At 36.5% G+C, this 19,325-nt stretch overlaps 15 protein-coding genes across 15 annotated transcripts; 8 read left to right on the top strand and 7 right to left on the bottom strand. All coding sequences in view use genetic code 6, as the record gives it.

Annotated features, from left to right (window-relative positions):
- Positions 1-3: 3 nt before the first annotated feature.
- Positions 4-435, bottom strand: SS50377_20357 (histone H3; the record flags this gene model as incomplete). The annotated part of the gene is made up of 1 exon (XM_067904300.1): positions 4-435. The coding sequence occupies one exon, from the start codon at positions 433-435 to the stop codon at positions 4-6; it is 432 nt and encodes a 143-aa protein (XP_067767782.1).
- Positions 436-861: 426 nt separating this feature from the next.
- Positions 862-3,066, bottom strand: SS50377_20358 (Long chain fatty acid CoA ligase; the record flags this gene model as incomplete). The annotated part of the gene is made up of 1 exon (XM_067904301.1): positions 862-3,066. One exon carries the CDS (start codon positions 3,064-3,066, stop codon positions 862-864), a length of 2,205 nt encoding a protein of 734 aa, XP_067767783.1.
- Positions 3,067-3,553: 487 nt separating this feature from the next.
- On the bottom strand, positions 3,554-3,769 carry SS50377_20359 (uncharacterized protein; the record flags this gene model as incomplete). The annotated part of the gene is made up of 1 exon (XM_067904302.1): positions 3,554-3,769. One exon carries the CDS (start codon positions 3,767-3,769, stop codon positions 3,554-3,556), a length of 216 nt encoding a protein of 71 aa, XP_067767784.1.
- Positions 3,770-3,963: 194 nt separating this feature from the next.
- SS50377_20360 (uncharacterized protein) lies at positions 3,964-5,646 on the top strand (the record flags this gene model as incomplete). The annotated part of the gene is made up of 1 exon (XM_067904303.1): positions 3,964-5,646. One exon carries the CDS (start codon positions 3,964-3,966, stop codon positions 5,644-5,646), a length of 1,683 nt encoding a protein of 560 aa, XP_067767785.1.
- A 513-nt stretch (positions 5,647-6,159) lies between these two features.
- SS50377_20361 (uncharacterized protein) lies at positions 6,160-7,407 on the bottom strand (the record flags this gene model as incomplete). Its single annotated transcript, XM_067904304.1, has 1 exon — positions 6,160-7,407. One exon carries the CDS (start codon positions 7,405-7,407, stop codon positions 6,160-6,162), a length of 1,248 nt encoding a protein of 415 aa, XP_067767786.1.
- A 436-nt stretch (positions 7,408-7,843) lies between these two features.
- On the top strand, positions 7,844-8,275 carry SS50377_20362 (histone H3; the record flags this gene model as incomplete). The annotated part of the gene is made up of 1 exon (XM_067904305.1): positions 7,844-8,275. The coding sequence occupies one exon, from the start codon at positions 7,844-7,846 to the stop codon at positions 8,273-8,275; it is 432 nt and encodes a 143-aa protein (XP_067767787.1).
- Positions 8,276-8,470: 195 nt separating this feature from the next.
- SS50377_20363 (uncharacterized protein) lies at positions 8,471-8,743 on the bottom strand (the record flags this gene model as incomplete). The annotated part of the gene is made up of 1 exon (XM_067904306.1): positions 8,471-8,743. One exon carries the CDS (start codon positions 8,741-8,743, stop codon positions 8,471-8,473), a length of 273 nt encoding a protein of 90 aa, XP_067767788.1.
- A 149-nt stretch (positions 8,744-8,892) lies between these two features.
- SS50377_20364 (uncharacterized protein) lies at positions 8,893-9,705 on the top strand (the record flags this gene model as incomplete). Its single annotated transcript, XM_067904307.1, has 1 exon — positions 8,893-9,705. One exon carries the CDS (start codon positions 8,893-8,895, stop codon positions 9,703-9,705), a length of 813 nt encoding a protein of 270 aa, XP_067767789.1.
- Positions 9,706-9,851: 146 nt separating this feature from the next.
- Positions 9,852-10,067, top strand: SS50377_20365 (uncharacterized protein; the record flags this gene model as incomplete). The annotated part of the gene is made up of 1 exon (XM_067904308.1): positions 9,852-10,067. One exon carries the CDS (start codon positions 9,852-9,854, stop codon positions 10,065-10,067), a length of 216 nt encoding a protein of 71 aa, XP_067767790.1.
- Positions 10,068-10,295: 228 nt separating this feature from the next.
- On the top strand, positions 10,296-10,886 carry SS50377_20366 (uncharacterized protein; the record flags this gene model as incomplete). Its single annotated transcript, XM_067904309.1, has 1 exon — positions 10,296-10,886. One exon carries the CDS (start codon positions 10,296-10,298, stop codon positions 10,884-10,886), a length of 591 nt encoding a protein of 196 aa, XP_067767791.1.
- Positions 10,887-10,915: 29 nt separating this feature from the next.
- SS50377_20367 (Annexin 10) lies at positions 10,916-11,839 on the bottom strand (the record flags this gene model as incomplete). The annotated part of the gene is made up of 1 exon (XM_067904310.1): positions 10,916-11,839. The coding sequence occupies one exon, from the start codon at positions 11,837-11,839 to the stop codon at positions 10,916-10,918; it is 924 nt and encodes a 307-aa protein (XP_067767792.1).
- Positions 11,840-12,498: 659 nt separating this feature from the next.
- On the top strand, positions 12,499-12,969 carry SS50377_20368 (uncharacterized protein; the record flags this gene model as incomplete). The annotated part of the gene is made up of 1 exon (XM_067904311.1): positions 12,499-12,969. One exon carries the CDS (start codon positions 12,499-12,501, stop codon positions 12,967-12,969), a length of 471 nt encoding a protein of 156 aa, XP_067767793.1.
- Positions 12,970-13,216: 247 nt separating this feature from the next.
- SS50377_20369 (uncharacterized protein) lies at positions 13,217-14,500 on the top strand (the record flags this gene model as incomplete). Its single annotated transcript, XM_067904312.1, has 1 exon — positions 13,217-14,500. The coding sequence occupies one exon, from the start codon at positions 13,217-13,219 to the stop codon at positions 14,498-14,500; it is 1,284 nt and encodes a 427-aa protein (XP_067767794.1).
- A 125-nt stretch (positions 14,501-14,625) lies between these two features.
- SS50377_20370 (uncharacterized protein) lies at positions 14,626-15,384 on the bottom strand (the record flags this gene model as incomplete). Its single annotated transcript, XM_067904313.1, has 1 exon — positions 14,626-15,384. One exon carries the CDS (start codon positions 15,382-15,384, stop codon positions 14,626-14,628), a length of 759 nt encoding a protein of 252 aa, XP_067767795.1.
- Positions 15,385-15,499: 115 nt separating this feature from the next.
- Positions 15,500-19,060, top strand: SS50377_20371 (uncharacterized protein; the record flags this gene model as incomplete). Its single annotated transcript, XM_067904314.1, has 1 exon — positions 15,500-19,060. One exon carries the CDS (start codon positions 15,500-15,502, stop codon positions 19,058-19,060), a length of 3,561 nt encoding a protein of 1,186 aa, XP_067767796.1.
- Between the last annotated feature and the right edge of the window lie 265 nt (positions 19,061-19,325).

Raw genomic sequence — 19,325 nt, forward strand, 5'->3', positions numbered from 1 at the left:
AGCTCACTTCTTGTGGTCGGGCTGGGCGCGCTTGCCGATCCGGGTGGCGAGCTCCATGTCGGGCTGCATGATGGTGACGCGCTTGGCGTGCTCCGCGCACATCTGCGTGTCGACGAAGAGGTTGATGAGGTAGTTCTCGGAGGCCTCCTGCAGCGCCTGGATGGCGAGGCCCTGGAAGCGGACGTCGTTCTTGTTGTAGTTCGTGACGAGCTCACGCACGAGCTTGGAGAAGGGCAGCTTGCGGATCAGGAGCTCGGTGGACTTCTGGTACTTCTTGATCTCGCGCGTGGCGACCGCGCCCTGCTTGGACCTGCGCGTCTTCTTCACGCCCCCGGCGGTGCCAGCGGTCTTGCGGGCCGCCTTCCGGGCGATGGTCTTCCGGGGGGCCTTGGTGGCGGAGGTGGACTTCCTTGCGGTGTGCTTCGTGCGGGCCATTTTTGAAGGAGGGAACCGGGCCGGAGCGGCGCCGGCGCGCGAAACCAGCTATCGGGAAAAGGAGCGGTGCGTTCCACCCGCGGTGGGACCGGCACGGCAGCCATGGTTGCGGCGGGCCAGGCGGCAGCGGGTTGGGTTGGGGCAGGCCGTGCTGTGCACGGGGGTGGGCGAGAGGAGATGAGCACCTTCAGGAAATTTTAAATAACCAATTATTGAAAGCAATAGCAACTTAAATTTTGTAATATAGATCTTACCAGTAACTTATTTTCGAACTTGTTAGAAATGTTTTTATGTTAATATTTTAATAAGGTAGTGTGCCTGAAATCAGCTAAACTTTTATTTTTACATTTTGATATAAAATATGATAAACGTGAATAAACCTATTATAATGAATAAAATCGTTATAGCAACTAAATAATATTTACCTCACTTAATTGCGAAAAATGCGACTACTGCTACCACTATACAGGCAGCACTTACTAAAGTTCCTGTTCCAATACCTTGCCCAATAGAAGCTCCATCAATATGCTTACTTCCATGATCGCATTTTTTGAAAAGATCGTCTAAATCAGATTTAAAATAAATTCTAAGGTTAATATGTTATTTCTTTTAAGTAGGAGTCATAAGTTTTCTATCTGAGCTCCAATCTACATCTACAAGGACTTTATACGCTCTTGGAACATTAAATCCTTTGAGTCCTGCCAATCTTACTAGTCTGTCTCCTTCTTTTTCGATTAGATCACTTAATTTAATAGGATCAGTTGTGCCAAATCTATCATTACAAACTTTACTATCTACGCAAACGATTGCGACTGGAGCTGCTTTACTAGGCTCAGCATGAACAAAAGCACATGTAATCAATGGACTACTTTCTAAAACACCCTCAAGTGCCCCCAAATCAACAAACTCTCCATGTTACAATTTTACAACGAGACTAATTCTTCTAATAAAGCTAGCACTACCATCTTCATGTAATTTACAAAGATCTCCTGTATGATAAAAGCCATCATTATCTACAACTTTTGTTAGTTTTCCCCATTAGCCATCAATATATCCCATACAAACACCAGGACCTTTAATACAAAGTTCACCTGTCTAATCTCTCTCTAACGTAAATTCACATTAATCGCATTGAACGATTTTTGCTTCTGTAAATGCTGATGAGAACCCAAGTTAATATGGTGTATTCATTTTCATGCCACAATAATTATAAAGACCAGTGGTGCTCAATTCTGTAAGCCCATATCCAAGTGTTAATCGAGCACCTGTACAAATTCTTAAAAATTCCTCCACTTCAGGAGGGAGAGCAGAAGATCCAGATATCACATACTCTACTTTTCCACCTAGGGATTTCTAAATTTTCTTAAATGCTATATTATCAATAACTGACAATTTTCCAGTTCTATAATGTGCAGGATTCGAATTAAGATATAATTTTTTGATATTATAACAGCTGTTAAATACTGTCCTGATTAAAATATTCTATTCGCTTAGTTACTTCATAACGTTGTCATAAATTTTTTAATACACTCTAGGTACACCCATAAACACACTAACTTACGCCAATTCAAAATCTTTTGCTATAGTCTTCATGTTTCCACTCGAGTAATATATATTATAACCCCTAAATGCGCACAAATGCTCCATGCAGCGTTCAAAGACATGTGCCAGTGGTAAATATGACAGCATAGTACTTTATTGGCCTGAATCTGTAATTGAATATGGCACAAACTATCTTCCTAAACAGGCGCCTCCGGCACAAACATTTTTATGTGATAAAACAGCTGCCTTTGGATGGCCAGAAGTACCAGAAGTGAAAATTACAGAGTTTGGTTCTGAGAAAACCTGATCGACAGGCGGATACAAATTTTCCATGCATTTTTCAGCCAAATCCAACGAAATTTACTCAGGAAGCTCGATTTATGCGATTTTCACGTCCGTCTGGTTGCTGAGAATGGCCTTGATTCTGGGCGTAATCTGACTAAAATCTACCGCCTCCGAAATCACGGTTTTGGTGCTCTGGACGCTGTACATCGACTTAGTGTCGTCAATTATCTAGTACGCGCTGTCGGAAATGTGCGAGTAGACCTTGCTGGCCGCGTTGACGAGCTTATCGTCGACCTAGACCTGGTCGAAAACGATGATTTTCTTAACGGATTTGCAGTTTTCGACCATCCCAATCACGTTCGGAAGGTACTCCTCAGACGTAAAAACGAATTTCACGCCCGTGAGATTCCAGCAGTAGACGATGTTTTCGATGCTGAGGGTATCAAAAATTGGCACCGTGACGCAGTTGGCGAACGAAATTGCCAGGTCCGACAGGAGCCACAGCGGTGAGTTTTTGGCATAAACGGAGATGCGGTCCTGCTTCTGCGCGCCCAGAGCGAGCAGCTGGTCACGGATTTTGGCGATAAACAGCGTCGATTGAGCGTAGGTTATCGACTGGAACTTTTCGTTTATGAGCTTCGGCGACGTAGAGAGCCCCGCCCTGTAGGACATAAAGTTACGCGCCTTGTTGCGCGATAACGAATTCATGAAATTCTCAGGAATCGTTGTATCTAGCGGGTACTCCTCCTTCTCGTTTAGTGGGAGGTGGGAGCTGGAGGCGTGATCGTGCGGTTTTACGAACATTTTGTCCCGCGGTATGTGAGCAATATTTTGATATATTAATATAATTTTCTACGGACTGAAAGTTGATATTAATTTAAATATACTAAATAATGGTTCGAATATCCAATATAAGGTTAAAAATATTTACATATTTTGTTGTTAAAAGCTCAGAATTGAAAAATTGAAAATATATACTTATAAGACATACTACTTAATGGGATAGAATGCTTCATTTTGTATTGATTTGATCGTGAATAGATTTTATTATATCATAAAGTATGATTAGCGTATATTGAGCATATATGTTGATAAATTGGGATAAGATCAAAATTTAAAAATGTTATAAATGCACATACTGTCCTGAATAGAGTGTATAAAAAAAGATCCATTTCTAGAATATAAAGCATTATAACTATCTAAAAAATAGAAACTTCTATAATAATTGTAAAACATATGTGTTTACAAGTTAAAAAGAAATATAATTCAAAACAACGCAATATAAGCTAGTTCACTTGTTAACTTTACCAAAAACTTATAAGCTATTTAAGATAATACCATTTTCATATGGTAAACCAGAATTCGTAGGAGCAATAACTAAATCACCCTAAACAATTTTATCATTTGATGAGGATAATACTTTGAACACATTTAACGGAGAAAACAATTCTAATTTTGACTTTGACTCTACTGTTTGTACAAAAATATTATTATTTAATGGTTACATTTAAGGAAGAGAATATTTTAGAACCTTTTTATTATATAATAAATAACATATTTAATTATTTCTTTAATGTATACATTTATATTAACGAATAATATTATACGACAAACAATATAAATAATTTATAAAAGTAAATAAATTTACTAGTTATAACTATATAATAAACAGTTTATATTTCGGCAGCCACTTCACGAAAAATGTAGTCAGATGTTCATCCTGTATTTGTAGTACCATATAATCAAGATTCTCCACTTTCACGCTTAAGTTAGACTCAATCTTCTCCTTTTTGTCTTACACTGATTGACGGATTTCCGCTGCTTCAGCATTCAATTTATTCATTCTATATAAACGGTATCACAAATTTTACTATATAAACACCTTAATGTTATTAAAATGCATTGGAATCATTTATAGCTAAAATTTTAAATCCGTCAGCGAAGCGTGCTCGTTATGGATTAGAAATTTGTACAATAAACTTAATTACTGATACACATCTTAAGAAACTTTCTGATATTAGCACATAAAATTTTTTCTTCATATAAAGCGATATATTTTACTCTGGTATAACTGAAAGACTTGGATTTTTGCATAGAAAATTTGATGCAACTGGTACTATTTTTTTCACAAACTAGGAGTAATTCAAAGTTAAGAACTGTGGAGCTGGTTGTATTAGCTTTGAAGAAGAGGTAGAGATGAATGTTAGCAAAATGTGTTATTTTAAACCTCTTAATCCTGACAATATAACAGAAAATAAAACTTAGCTTTTAAAAATAAAAAGTGCTCTATTAAAAAATAAAACAGCAAAAATCAAAGTTCGTAATCAAATGCCTGCAGGTTTTATTCTAGCAAAAGAACTATTAGATACGTTAAGCGTAAATGACGATTTGTGCAATATTTAAATTTTCGAAGAACTTCTAGAGTTCTTAGTCGAGCAATAGTTTTTAAAAGGATAATATAGACATCCGGCTATTTAAACCTACTGTGAAGAGGATTTACCATCAGAGTTTGACGAAATTTACGATAGGTGTCCAATCAATGATGATCTATAAATTATGAAACGGAAAATAGTAATGATTGGTATTTAGATGCCAGAGATACCAGATAATTTCTACAAACATAATTTCTTACTTTTAAAAGAAAAAGTAGAAACAATGCAACAATCTATATTCAACGAGCGTGTGCGCAATAACAATATGTCGGTATAAAATCTTTAGTTTAACCAATCCTTTGACTCACCTTTTAAACCACTTACACCTCGTATTTTTAGAGCCTCTACATAACTCAAAATAGCCTCATTTTCTGATTCAACCACACATCAAAATCCCTCTAAAAACCCAAAGCTAGAAATATTTATTAACGCAAATTCACTCTAAAATATGCTCAAAATACGCACTTTCCTTCATAACTCGTCGATTTATGAAAATGCACTTATTTCAATGAAATATGCTACAATTGACGCTCAAAATTCGACCACAAATGCATAAAATTCTCTCAAATTGAATGTATAGAAACTTAATTCTATTTTCAGTTTAATCGGCTAGAACACCCTGTTTCAACAACCCTTGATAATGTAAAAATGGGATAATGTAATAGTTTTAGGATGCGAAAATGCGAGAAATTGTTTAATTGGTGGAAGTGGAAAATTAAATGCAGCCTAGTTAGAAAATTGTTAGATTGGTGACTATGTGGTTATATAGGAGGGAGTAAAAATGCGAAATTGCGTAGTATTCGATAATTCTGAAATAGTTTCAGGGGAGTACGACGGATGTGTTATAGGAGCTAACTGTATTCTTGATTGCTTGGGCATGGTTGGATGCGTTGTTGGTGGTGGAGTTAGGGTACGGAAAAACGAAAAATTTTCTGGGGAATAAATGGGGTGAGGAATATTTTGTGACTTTCATCTATTTAAGTGTATTCTATAAGAAAGTGAAGTTTTAAAGTAATAGATTTATTTGACGAATGGTTGAATAGCTTAAGCATTTCTGAAAAAAAGTAGGAAATTTTTTATTATTTAGATAGTTACATAGTGCAATGGCAGCTGAGTATAATATTTAGTTTTATATTCCTATAAGAGACTTTATTAATCAAGTAATGATTTTCGAAACGTTATTAATCAGTATCCCAAAATTTTATATTTTAAAATGGATTCGTCTATCTTATAAAAATATTGATAGTTATAGCATAAGTCTGTAATTTTTATAATGAGGACTTGCTTTGACTATACTCAATTCAGATAATATTTAAAACGGATATATAGTGTACTACAAGTTAAAAATAGAATAAGTATTTTCATCAATGGTAACTTTAATTAATATAACGTTAGAATAACTAAACAAATTAGTCTAATTTGTCTAGTATAAAAATAAATAATTGATATTTATTGCTAATCTCATTCATAAATTTTATAGTTATAACATTAACATTAATTCTTGAGCTCTTAAACTTTTAAATTCGGCAATTTTTCTACCAATATCTACGAATACGGGAATTATTTTTAAACGTAATGCCGTTTGCGCAACGCATCTGGCAAATTTTACATAACTGTATACCTATGATTAGTTTTTCATATTAGTTATCTTAATACCGTTTAAAAAATCTAATTTTTCAAATAGTTATAAAAACATAATAGGATATTCTAAATCTGTTTCAAGATATTATATATTAGAAAAGCTACAGTAGTTCCAAAATTAAATCATTGTTTAATTTACTAATAAAGATTTAGAAGACAATTTCTCTATATATTTTATAGGATTATTTGAAAGCTATAAATAATCATATTCATTATATAACTTTATGTTCTGTAATGTATTAGCGGATAAGTTTAAAAATAAAATATGTTGTAAATATTTATCTGAGAAATTTTATAATTTATTATTTGAAAGATTTAAATACAGTAATTCCGAGTTTGATCCATAGAATTTTACTATTTCATTATTTGTTGCAACAAGAATTTTCAATTTAGGGAAAAAAGATATGTCTATTGATCTTATTCTGTTATAAGATAAATTTAGCTAAAGTAATGAATCTGATTTAAATTATACTTTTGTAAGCTCGTTAAAACTTAAATCAACAAATTATAAAAATTAGCAGGATTCAACAAATTTAGTTTTTTTAAGCTGATTATTATTCGCAAGCAGCTGTTCTATTTCGATATATTCTGTGAAATGTTTATAGCAGTGTTTATTTTCTTCATTAAATAATATAGTTTTAACAGTTTACGTAAAAGCAATCATAGACTATGCAATCTATGAAACATATTATATCTATTTCTCCTGAAAATTACTCAACAGTAACTATTTACATGTGCTATTTACTTAAGAATAACATGAATCAGATGTTTCACATTCTATCATTTCTATACTAATGTTAAAAATTATATTAAGCTAATATCTTTTAATAGACATAGATATAATTTTTGTATACAATTTACGAATGATCATATCATATTATTACAATATAGTGGTATTATGTTTAGTAATTAAACTACAATTTTATTTTGTTTTACGTTTCTATTTTTATTATTCTTTGAATAATAAATAAACTAGGGAGTAAATTAATTTTTAATGATTTAGTAATAACGATTCTAAATAACTATGCAATTAATAATAAAATATAAACTAAACATGAAAATCACGCAGCATATAACAAAATGTATATTTTATAACATTAATGATATTTATATTATAATATAATATTATTCAATTTTTATTTTTTTCTTAATACCTGGAATATTTACAATCATTTTCTTGCATTATTATTAATAGATCCAATTTAACAATTTTAAATTATCGATAATAATAGCAGTATAATGCATCATTTTTACAAAATCACTCTATTGCTTATAGCTTGTAATTGATACATTCATCAGAAACTGAAACACATAGAAGACGTTCATCTCCTCTCGCCCGCCCCCGTGCACAGCACAGCACGGCCTGCCCCAACCCAACCCGCTGCCGCCTGGCCCGCCGCAACCATGGCTGCCGTGCCGGTCCCACCGCGGGTGGAACGCACCGCTCCTTTTCCCGATAGCTGGTTTCGCGCGCCGGCGCCGCTCCGGCCCGGTTCCCTCCTTCAAAAATGGCCCGCACGAAGCACACCGCAAGGAAGTCCACCTCCGCCACCAAGGCCCCCCGGAAGACCATCGCCCGGAAGGCGGCCCGCAAGACCGCTGGCACCGCCGGGGGCGTGAAGAAGACGCGCAGGTCCAAGCAGGGCGCGGTCGCCACGCGCGAGATCAAGAAGTACCAGAAGTCCACCGAGCTCCTGATCCGCAAGCTGCCCTTCTCCAAGCTCGTGCGTGAGCTCGTCACGAACTACAACAAGAACGACGTCCGCTTCCAGGGCCTCGCCATCCAGGCGCTGCAGGAGGCCTCCGAGAACTACCTCATCAACCTCTTCGTCGACACGCAGATGTGCGCCGAGCACGCCAAGCGCGTCACCATCATGCAGCCCGACATGGAGCTCGCCACCCGGATCGGCAAGCGCGCCCAGCCCGACCACAAGAAGTGAGCTTTGTATTTCATAGGATGTATATATCACTCAGGAGCGTAGCTGGTGTGCCCAACCAGGAAGGTGTCAATAGGGGTGGGCCGTGCCTATATCGTGGTTTGTGCCCGGAACCAATACCCCAGTTACCTAGGCGGGCGTGTACTCGGCCAGATCCGGCACACCACCCGCAGAGCGAACCAACTATTTTAGTGACTGTCACATCTCACCCAAGCTCAGGCGCTTGCTCTGGAACTGGCTCTTCCGCACGTCGCTCGACTGCCTCAACTTCGTAACTTTCATCTCGTACAGCTCCTGGCTTCTGCCAATCGAAGATGTCGCCTCGAATTCATCAATGATGGCATCTAATTCGTGTCTTGCCATATTATTACTCGTCCTCGCTTTCGTGGAGTGTAGCTCTGGCAGTGGTGGCACGGGATATTACTCATTCACGGACTGTTTTACTTCATATCCTAAGAATGAGGTCCTCATCTTTTGCTTGGTCTGTTTTTGATCGGCTAAGGGGCGGTAAAATTTAGAGTAATATATCTTATAGCATGAGTCAAGGTTAGCATATCAGCAATGAAACAAAATAATATTAATAAATATATGATAATATTGGTAATATGATTCTTTAAAAAATGCTAAGTTTTCAATAGTTATATATATCTGCTATTTTAATATATATTGTCTTGATAAGTATTAGAGTAAAATACTATATAGATTTTATTCCTAAGTCTCAATCCAAACATCTTTCTAAAGAATATATGATTTAACTAAGAAAAAGTTACTCTCAATTAAAATCTTTTAAAAATTTAGAGATAGCATATATTACGGCTATCATACCTTTATCAAAACAATAATCTTTAGTATATGATATTATTACTGGAACTAGTGTTAACGGACAATCTTTAATAATAGTACCAGAGCTTGGTTCTATCCATTCACTGATCGCAGAAATAACTGCAATATTACCTTATTTCCAACATATCTATATATTGAATCGGCGGATATTTTCCCCATTCTACCGTTAGACAACCCCTATTCATTCAGCATGTACAGCAGACTTAGAGTACTTGTTAAATAAGACTAAAACATAGCACATACTTATATTGGGAGATTGTCCATCTGGATATAGAATTTCTACGCTTAGACCAGTTAGAGTTGCATAAGTTCAACTTGATTTAAATGCAAGGAGGTTGAAGCGCTTCAATGAAGATAGAAAAGATCATTTAAAACGTAATAGTTATCTGAACCTCCCCGTATCAGTATTAGAAAATGCCAGAAGATGTGACTCTGTCATGTTTGGTTATATAATCGATCGTATTCGTGACGAAGGAAATTCATAAAAATCAATAGATCGCAGCCATGTATTTGAAATCGAGCGTAGAGTTAAATGTCAAGGTGGTATGAATATAGTCGCAGCTGGAGAATGGCTTATTGGAGATTACTGAGTTTCATAAAATTTAATTTTACATTTTTTAATATATTTGTCAATAGACTATATATACTTAAATTTTGTTATGGTTTATAAAATTGTTTTTGTTAAAAAACTATTTAAAATATATTATGACTATAATATTTTTATTGTTATCTATAAATGGGGTGTTCAAATTCAAAAAATCGGCTGGCAGTAGACGATGTTCCTGATACAGATTATGGTACAGATAAGTAGATGATAATATCAGATAAAATATAATAACCAGGATCAATGATTTTCAAAGCAAAATCAAAAATAAGATGTTCAGGAGTAGTTCAAAGAGATTTTAATTCCCTAGCATTTTCAGATATAGGTATACCTAACAAACGTGAGTGATTCATAGTTTTGCAAGAAGCTTTGTTTCAATGATTGTGTTTTTTACTAATCTTAGTTTTTGATATAACTAACATAATTACATAATAACATAAGAAGGTGAATACCATGGTTATTTTATAAATAATATTTATAATGTAAAATAAATCTTAAACGTTATGACACTACAAAAAATAATTTACAATATTTATATTTTTATATGATGTATTATATTATTTTCAAATTTTCATAATGTATTAACTATAAAAAACTCCAACAGTTGAGGAGTCGCTCCAACCATCTCAACTTGATTCATACCCGCTTAAAAAAGCAATTCTAGCACTATCAATAGAAAATCGAGATCTTAAGAACCTCAATTTAAACTCTGAAAACAGAATTCTGAAACTCGAGCAGGAAGTTCTAGCTCTTACAATTGCTGCAGAATACGAGAGAAATGTGCTGATAAAGAGGTTTAATTCCCAGAAAGATGAATTTGCAGCTATTCTCAGCTGTTAACAACTCCCAGAGTACAGTTCTTAGTAAGAAACATTCTAAAATACTCTTAACGAGGTAAAAACTGCACTTTTTAGCAATAATTCTTAAATTATGTCAGAAAATATTAATAGTATTATTCTGTAAATTAAGAGTGATTTTACTATAGAAAAGGAAATTCTCCAAAAGCAAAATATGGATCTAAAAATTGCAGTTTAGCATTAAAAATCATGTTCAAAATGCACTAAAACCAAGAAAAAAGTAGTAAAAATGCAGCAGCGTATTTAATTTTTAGAAGAATAGAATTAATTTCTATTAAAGGATTTGTAGTGTTTTATACGAAAAGAGTGAAAATTTACTAATGAACTGAAATAATTAACTCATCCACAGCATTTCTTGAAAAGGTTACCACCAACATTTTCAGTAAGCAAATTCAGCAATAATCTTTCATAGTCGCCAGATGCAATTTTTTTAACATGGGCTCTCAACTCTCCGTATTAGGCGAATTCAGAGTTTAATTTCTTTTTATCTATCCCGATAGAAGTTGCACAGATTACATAAAGTGAGTTCTTGTTATTAAGCTTAGCTCTTGAGACAACGAATGCGACACCCTGTTCAAGGCCTTAAGCGAAGTTATGAGCGAGCAAAAATGCATATTCTGATACTCCTGAAAATTCAGCCTTAATAGTTTGTGCGAGAGATTTTCCAAACTGAGTCTAATAAGAAGCAGTAATTTATTTATACTCTTCAGTAGTAGAAGTACATAGAATACGTAAGAAAACTGCCTCTTTTGTGCCAGCTCCTTTAGCAGCTTCGAATAATTCTTTAGCTTCTGATTTTGCGTTGTTTCTGGTGTAACGCATTTAATTCATCCAGGCTCTGAAGAGCAGTCCATAGTCTTTAGAGGCTGATACAGTTTTGTGGATATCTTAGAAAAGATCTTTTCCAAAAAGAGTGAAATATGCTTCAGAAACTGGTTGAATTTCATCTTCTCCAAGAATTATTATAGCTTCTGCGAGTTATCTTTCATCCTTAAGATTATCATTGATGCGCTTGGCAGCCACAGTATAGCGACTGTCAAAAAGCTATACCAGAGATTGCTCAAACCCCTTAGAAGTTTCTGCTTTAATAAGCTGTTAGAGAGACTTGCCAGTAAATGCGGTATAAGTTTTAGAAATTAAAGCCAAATCGCCATAAGTAGAGCCAATAACTACGTCTATTATAGCCTTTTCGCGAGTTCCTGCACCTTAACAAGCTTTAATGATGGTATCTGTTTTTTAGGCAATTTATAAGACAGACGTCATTACAGATACGGAATGAAAACTGTAAAAATAATATTTATTGCTTTAATTACATAAAAATAATATTATAAAATGTAGTGTAAAACTAAAAACTAAGAATAATCTAGCCGCAATTAATATTATCTACACAATTTATTTTCTCTAATATTAAGAATTTGGTGTTAACTCTATTCTATAACTGCATCTATTAAGGTTATTATAATAAATTAATCACAGTTCAAACGTTTGCTTTCTAAAATTCTTGAATAACATAATTTATAATATATAGAAGATTAGCCTGAAATCTTTCGATTTGAATTTCACTAACTAATATCTTGCTGATACAGTTAATGTATTTTATATATTTCATTATTTATCTAGATTTAATATAGCTTAGATCTAATTGACATGAAAACTACTAATTGAAAATCAATATTCTCAATATTGTATTTGAAGCCATATTTAAATTAGCTATAAACTAACTTCCATCCAACTCCGATAATACTATACAATATCCACGAAAACCAGTAATTTCATCAGTTAATTAACTTCCTGTTATAATTCTTCACTTCATCACTATTTTTACATTCAAACCGCCACACAATATTTCTTTCCCATAAAAAACAAAAAATAATTATTATTATTATATCTAATCTAATGCATTCCCCAAAAACTAATCTCAAATGCCCACCAACACAAAACCACCATCTTCCCCGTCTGTCATCTACAGACTGCAAGATGATTTGGTGTCCAAGAATGAGACCGGTAGAATATTGAAGAAACAGGCGAACTAGCTCCAAATTTTGAGCCAAAAAAATTTCGATTGCGAGGCCGAAATTTTGACTCTCAAAAACCGCTTCCACAGCCAGCACGTTGAAACCTCGCGCGAAAAGGCGCGGTTCGAATCGCGTATTTCGGAGCTAGAGGCCTCCAATCACGAGCTGACGAGGTACGTGAAGGACACGACCTCGCAGTACAGGGCGCTGGCGGAGAAGCACCGCGATTTAGTCGGGTAAGTGCGAGCGTTTTAGGGCGTATATGGGGCGGTCTAGGAGCTCTAAAGGGCCGGTTCTGATGCTGTGCAGCACGTGCTGGATATCGCGCGGGAGCTTGAATACAAGGTTCTGCGGCTAGAGCAGAAATTGATATAGTGAATACATTATTTGGTTAAAAATCGGATATCTTACTTTCTTAAGTATTTATGCAGGTTACGATAAATTGACAGTTATTTAAGTATACGTAAACTTTTATAATAATGTATTATCATTGTCATATTAATATAATTTTAGTTTTTACATTATTTTATTTGATCTCTAATTTTATAAAATTATTAATATTTAAAAATAAATATTTTACTTACTATACATATTTGTCTATAAATAAGTCGTTTGCGTCTCAAAAATGATGTTGTTTGTACTGTTGGCAAAATGTTATGTTTTTAACTACGAGCAGCCTAATCCAACTGCAGCAGATGCCGGTATTCACGTAATGCTTACAAACAGAGGACTATCAAAATACAGTGAGAATAATGTTGGTATTGCTATTAATGCTATTTAGGGAACTTTATAGCTTTCTGATATCAACTTTGATGTAGCATTATTCAAAATTTCTCTATAAGGCGGAAAATTTACATACATCAATTTAAAAGAGGTAGATGTACAAGTTTTTGATGATTTAGCCAGTCTTAAAGTACGTTAGGCTTCAGTTCATCTTTATTTTGGTCTATTTCTCTAATAGCAATCTTTTCCATACTTATAAGATTCTGGCTCATTGACAATTTTAATCGATGATCTCTCTATGTCTACCTAGGCTACTATAGAATTTCCCGATCTTTCATGCAAAAGAAAATTCAAAATAAACACATTCAAGACGACTTTAGAAGTAAGAAGTTTTACCTTTAATTTTTAATGTGGACTATAAATTATCTTTAATGCAGTTGGTTCTCTCCTGACTTCATATCTTAAACAGTAGTTAAATGGCGATTTAGGATAGGTTTTAGCAAAAACAGTACTTGAAGCCCTATTAACTTTATTATCTAATATGACAGAAGAAGCTACTGTGTAATGGGATTACCCTATCTTTACTGATTAAAGACCTATGGAAGGAATAAAATTTTCTAATAATTTTCTTAGTGTTATGTACAGTGGTCAGAAAGTAGTTATAAAAGGATAAAATGCTGTGGGATGGTTAAAGGCTAGTATGAGCCCTGTCCCAAAATTTTATACTAACAATGACATTTAATATTTAGTAAATAAAGTTATTTTTAACAGTGGGTTACAACTATATTTAACTGGTCCTATGGTATTTGAAAGAGGTATTGATGGAATAAAATTTGTTAATATTACCTTAGTTAGGTTCCATAATATGGGAGCTTAAGTTGATGTCCTAGTTGAGTTTGATGGAAAATAAGAGACTCTCACATATCTTGAAAAGATAAAAATGTCTAGCACAGATATGGATAAGTAACTATTATTCGGTCGTTTAGGTATCAGGTTAACCAATCTTATTTCAAAGTCATCTCTTCTTACAGTTAATTAATTAAATACTTTGTCAACGTTTTTTGATAAATCCTTTTCTTTGTATGATTTTTCAATTAATAACGTCGTAGGTGCAGATTTAGATTCTACAGGTTTTATTTACTTAAATGAAGACTGGGTGCATGTAGGTTTTCAGCTGAAGGAGTGATGCATAATTATAAATATTACTATTTTTTATTTTTAGATACTTATATTAAGTAACTAAATACATAGAATAATAGGTTTACATTCTAGGTGTTGCTTATTTTTATAGTATTCTACTAATTGTTATCATCACTTCAAAATTTTACCAGAAACCTTTTCAAAAGCAAGTATTAATTAATCTCTAAGAGGAATTAGTTTATCGACTGGTAATGATCCTATAATATCCACAGTGTCACATGTTATTGTAATCTATGGGCTTTTCATAGAATTACGAGAATTTCCGTCTATTTTTTTCGTAATTAACTCGTACGTAATTATATATTAGTCGCTAAGTTCGTCTAGACTATCTTTCATTTTATAGCTAGCATTTTTATCCCGAAATTCTAGTAGACCTGCACGTAAAATCTAAGAACTCACACTTGGTAACTCAAAATGAGCACGCATATTAAAAAGTAGTAATTCATCGTAGGATACAATATAACCAGGTAAAATTTATGCAAAACATTATTTAAAATAACTTTGTGTGGCATGCATAGCACCAATTACATCTGTAATATCTCCTTCTAAATGGACATTCATATTTCCCCATATTTTGCAAGCCACACCGAAACGTCTAGGGTCTACATAAAGACATGCATGGTTGGTAGAATTTTAACCTGAAATTAAAGAGTAAGGAAAGGTCGCATCTTTTATTGTCCAAGCTAAAGGATTAAACAGTTCTGGTGTAAATTTCGATATTTACGTATACCCGAAAGAAATAGCTTCTCTATCTGGGTTCAAGTTAATTTTGTATGAAACTTTTACAGATTATATATATTCTTCCAATTAATCTATCTCATCCTAGGAATCATAATGTAAACGCATTACTTATGACATTCCGACAGACATTTTAATAAGTTATTCTTTAGTATTATTTAATACTATTACGATATTAACCTTAAGTAAAGATATACTTAATAATACCATATAATAATATTTTATCTATTTTCGATTTAAAGTAAAAATGTCAAATCTGTTTTAACTATAAGAACTGACCAGTTTTGACAAAAAATAGGAGACTCTAGTCTTTTTACCTAATAATCTATTAGTGTCTATATTTGATAAGACCACGCTTCAAATTCACACGGTTAACGGCCTAGAGCTCACCAAATTTTCAGAAAAAGTATTCAAAGCACCCATTTAAAGCTATTTTGTCGTACCGTACTACACGATTATATACCTCCTTTCGGGATCAGATGTTCACGTTTACAACTATCGCAAGGACACCACGAAAGTTGTTTACCGCGATGTTCAGCAGATAGCGCCCCACCACCCAGGCGCGGAGATCGTCGCGCAGCACCTACCTACCAGCGACTCCATCCGATCAGAAAGTGATTTTTTCGAAAACCAGCCTGTGCACCTCAGTTGCACGCGCCTCACGCAGAGCCTCTTCCAGGCCGCCGCGGCCGGGCTGGAGCCCGCAGCGTTCAGCTTCTTCCTGCTATAAGGCGGCCTGCTGCACCTCGTGCACGCGCGCTCCGACGACCCGCTCGTGAGTTCGCCCGTCTTCGCGAGCGACGGCTACCAGGATGCCTTCTGGGACGATTCCGAGAGCTCAAAAACCTCGCAGTTCGAGGCGGCGCTGCACTTCGCGCCGCAGCTCGCAAGTCTGCACCTCAGAAACGCGCAAATCGCGACTTTGCGCTGGGCCGGGCGCTGGCTGCTGCTGCTGCTCCAGAACGGCGATCTGATGCGCGCAGACCTTCGCAGGCTTGCGTTCAGCAACGCCGTGCGCGCGCTGGAACAGGTGCCGCCAGTGAGCGATTTGGGGGGCCTTGCTGAGAGGCTCGACGAGGGCGTTGCGGCCCTCGCACTGGCGGGTCCAGCATGCTGCGCGCAGGGCTAAAACTCGCTCCGGCGGGCGCTGATTCGGAGGCTGGGCAAGGGCGTTGCGGTCGACCTGGCGGCGTCAGAATCTGGTTTCACGGACCGCGTCAAGACTGATTTTGCGGAATAGAAGACCAGGGATCCTCAGCTTGACGTGCAGGGGTACCTGCGCAGCGGCGAAAATTACGAAAAATTCTTCAGCGCGTCACCGCCTCGGCGTTTTGCGAGGGCGCAGATAGCGGATGACGCCAGTAATAGTGAGCTGCTCGCTGCAGTTGGACGACAGCTGAACTGCGAGGTGCCATCCGGTACGCCCGTCGTTTTCAGTGCGCTCCCGGCGCGTATCCGGGTCGAGAAGGGCGCAGGGGCACTCGTGCACGCCATTTGCGCATACGACATTTCCGACGCATGGACATCCACTGGGAACGAGGAAATCGCGTTTTTGGCCCCCGCGCGCGAGCTTTCCTACCGTGCGCTCGGCTTCTGCGCGCAGATTCCCTTAATTTCAGCAATTTCCACCTCCGTGACGTTCGTCAGGCTCCCGCAGCAAGCGGTCGCGTACCGTGCGTTGCTCGGGGACGCGGTTTCGCGCCAAATTGTGCCTGTTAGCGCGCCGTTTCTCGTGAAAAACGGTGCCTTCTTCCGGCTCGTGGGGGCCGATCGGGCGGTCGCACTTCGAAAGGCGCTGCGCGCGAGCATTGCGTCCTCATTACGGCCGGAGAGGCACGAAATCGAAGCATTTTCGCAGAAAATCGGTGCGCAGGAGAGCGCTCGGCGGGAGCTCGCGCTGCTGCACTTCGCTGCGGGCGACTTCACGGCCAGTGCGGAGCTCTTGGCGTCCTGTGGGGGCCTGAGCCCCATCGCTGTAGCGCGCCTCTTCCTCTCCGGCGCTACGCTGCGTGATGTGCGCTATTTTCGGCCCTAGGGGCGACTGGAACTCGCCCCGACAGGCGTTCTGGCGCGCTTCGCCCATTTCGGAATTTTCCACGATTTGGCTGTTTAGTAGATTTCACAAAAAGTTGATTCCAGCGCAGAAAGTGACTGGGAAAATCAAAATTTGTCGCTTTTTGAAATCGTGAAGGGATTGGAGCTCGGTGGGGAGGGGTTCGGGTTCGACGGGGAGGTGAACGAGATGGCGCTGAATCGCGGGCAGGACGTGGCGCAGAAGCTGCAGGGGCTGCGGGTGTACCTGGTGTCGGTTTTGCAGCTGAAGGCACTGGGCGCGCAGCTGGAGATTCCGTACTGCAGGAGTCCCGGGCGCTTGAGCGGCGAGCTCACAGCAATTTTGCAGGTTTTGCTGCTTGTAATATCAACTACAATTCGATTTTCCACTCCTTTTATAGATGCTTCGATTTTGACCAAATAGTCGAATTTCGCGGACGTCATAGGGCTGCTTTTTGTCACTTAGAGGGTGGAGGAGGCGTGCCAGTTCGTTCGAAAAATCGACGAAATTGACAATTTTCAGAAGCTGATTTTGATTTCTAATAGCAAGTAAATTGACGATTTTGAGATTACAAATTTTAATCAATTTTGGTTTTCCGCTCCTAAAATGTAGAATAAAAAATTGGTCAACTTAGCGGCTTAAAAATTCATTTTTAAAGTGAAGAATACAAATTCAAATCAACTTTCCATTTCTTCTTATGAGGACTTTTTGCTTTTTGAGAAAATTCAAATTTAGACTAGCAAGGATGGTTTTAAACTGCCTAAAAAGGAGACTGTTTTAGATGTTTTCAGTTACCTTTCGTGCTAGTTTTTCGATGAATTTTTGACAAAAATTTACTTTGAAAATGAAGACATCGAAAAGGAACGGAAGAGAAAATAGATACTTATTATATTATATATAGTATCTGAATGTATAAAATTTAGCCAAAATTATGAGAAATGCACTGATTTTACAGAGAAAAATAAGCATTCTTGGACAACTTAAAAACCCGTAGAATTTTTGAAAAAGTATATTATTTTATATAATAATGATGATAGATTTGAAAGAGAATTATTTAGGCAAATTAGAGACAATTTGATTGGTATTTAGTTCTATTCTGATATTATTGGGCTTATAAACGTTAAAATAGGCGACTCTAACTCGTTTTTAAAGGATTTGAATACAGAAAATTTAGAAATATTTGAGTTGAAGTTTAATTAGATCCTGAGTTTTAACGCAGCAATTAGTAAATAGATTGCCTTTTAAGAGTAAAAGTCGGTGCATGAAGTTCAAGTTCTCGATGATTGTGAATTTGCGGACAATATTTCGTCTTTAGCAGCCCTTCGGAGTAGGGCCTGCTTCACTGTCAACTTAATACTAAAATTAACTAACTTGTGCGATAACCAACAACTTGACTTTTCCGATTACAAAAAATTAATCTTTAGGATATTATATAATAATGATTATTTAACAACTGTTCCGCTTCGAGTTCTTGAATGTATAAGTAAAGATCTCGATATTGAAACTATGGGTCAGTTTCTTATAGATTCGTAGGTCAAATAGCAATAGTTGCAATTTGACTTTTCGCTTCATCTTTAAAAGCTAAAAAATCAAAAAAGAAGCGAAAAATTAGATTTAACATAGAATAACAAGTAAATTTTGCTCAACGCACACACCAAGTGTGCAGAGTGTGGAAAACTGGTACAACAGAGCCGCGTGGCCACTAGAATCCGCAGAGGAGAGATGGAGGTTCTGCATTTCGCTTGTTCATAGTGATATTTTCGGTTATTTGATGCGGTTTTTGTATTTTAATATAAAAGGCATTACTTTTATGATAAACATTGTGTTTTTAATATTTTTATCTTGTATTTGACTTTTTGAGATTTCATTTATATTATTTTGAATTAGTGTTGGCTACACATGGCTATTTGGGCAATTTGGCGATTTTCTAGTGTTAATAATAATGTGAGCATAAAAATTAGTTAAATACTTAAGCTGTCAAAATATTAGTTAATAAAATAGACGATTACGTGTCTAAGGT

Source organism: Spironucleus salmonicida, chromosome 1 (assembly GCF_000497125.1).
Source record: "Spironucleus salmonicida strain ATCC 50377 chromosome 1, whole genome shotgun sequence".
Lineage (NCBI taxonomy): Eukaryota > Fornicata > Diplomonadida > Hexamitidae > Spironucleus > Spironucleus salmonicida.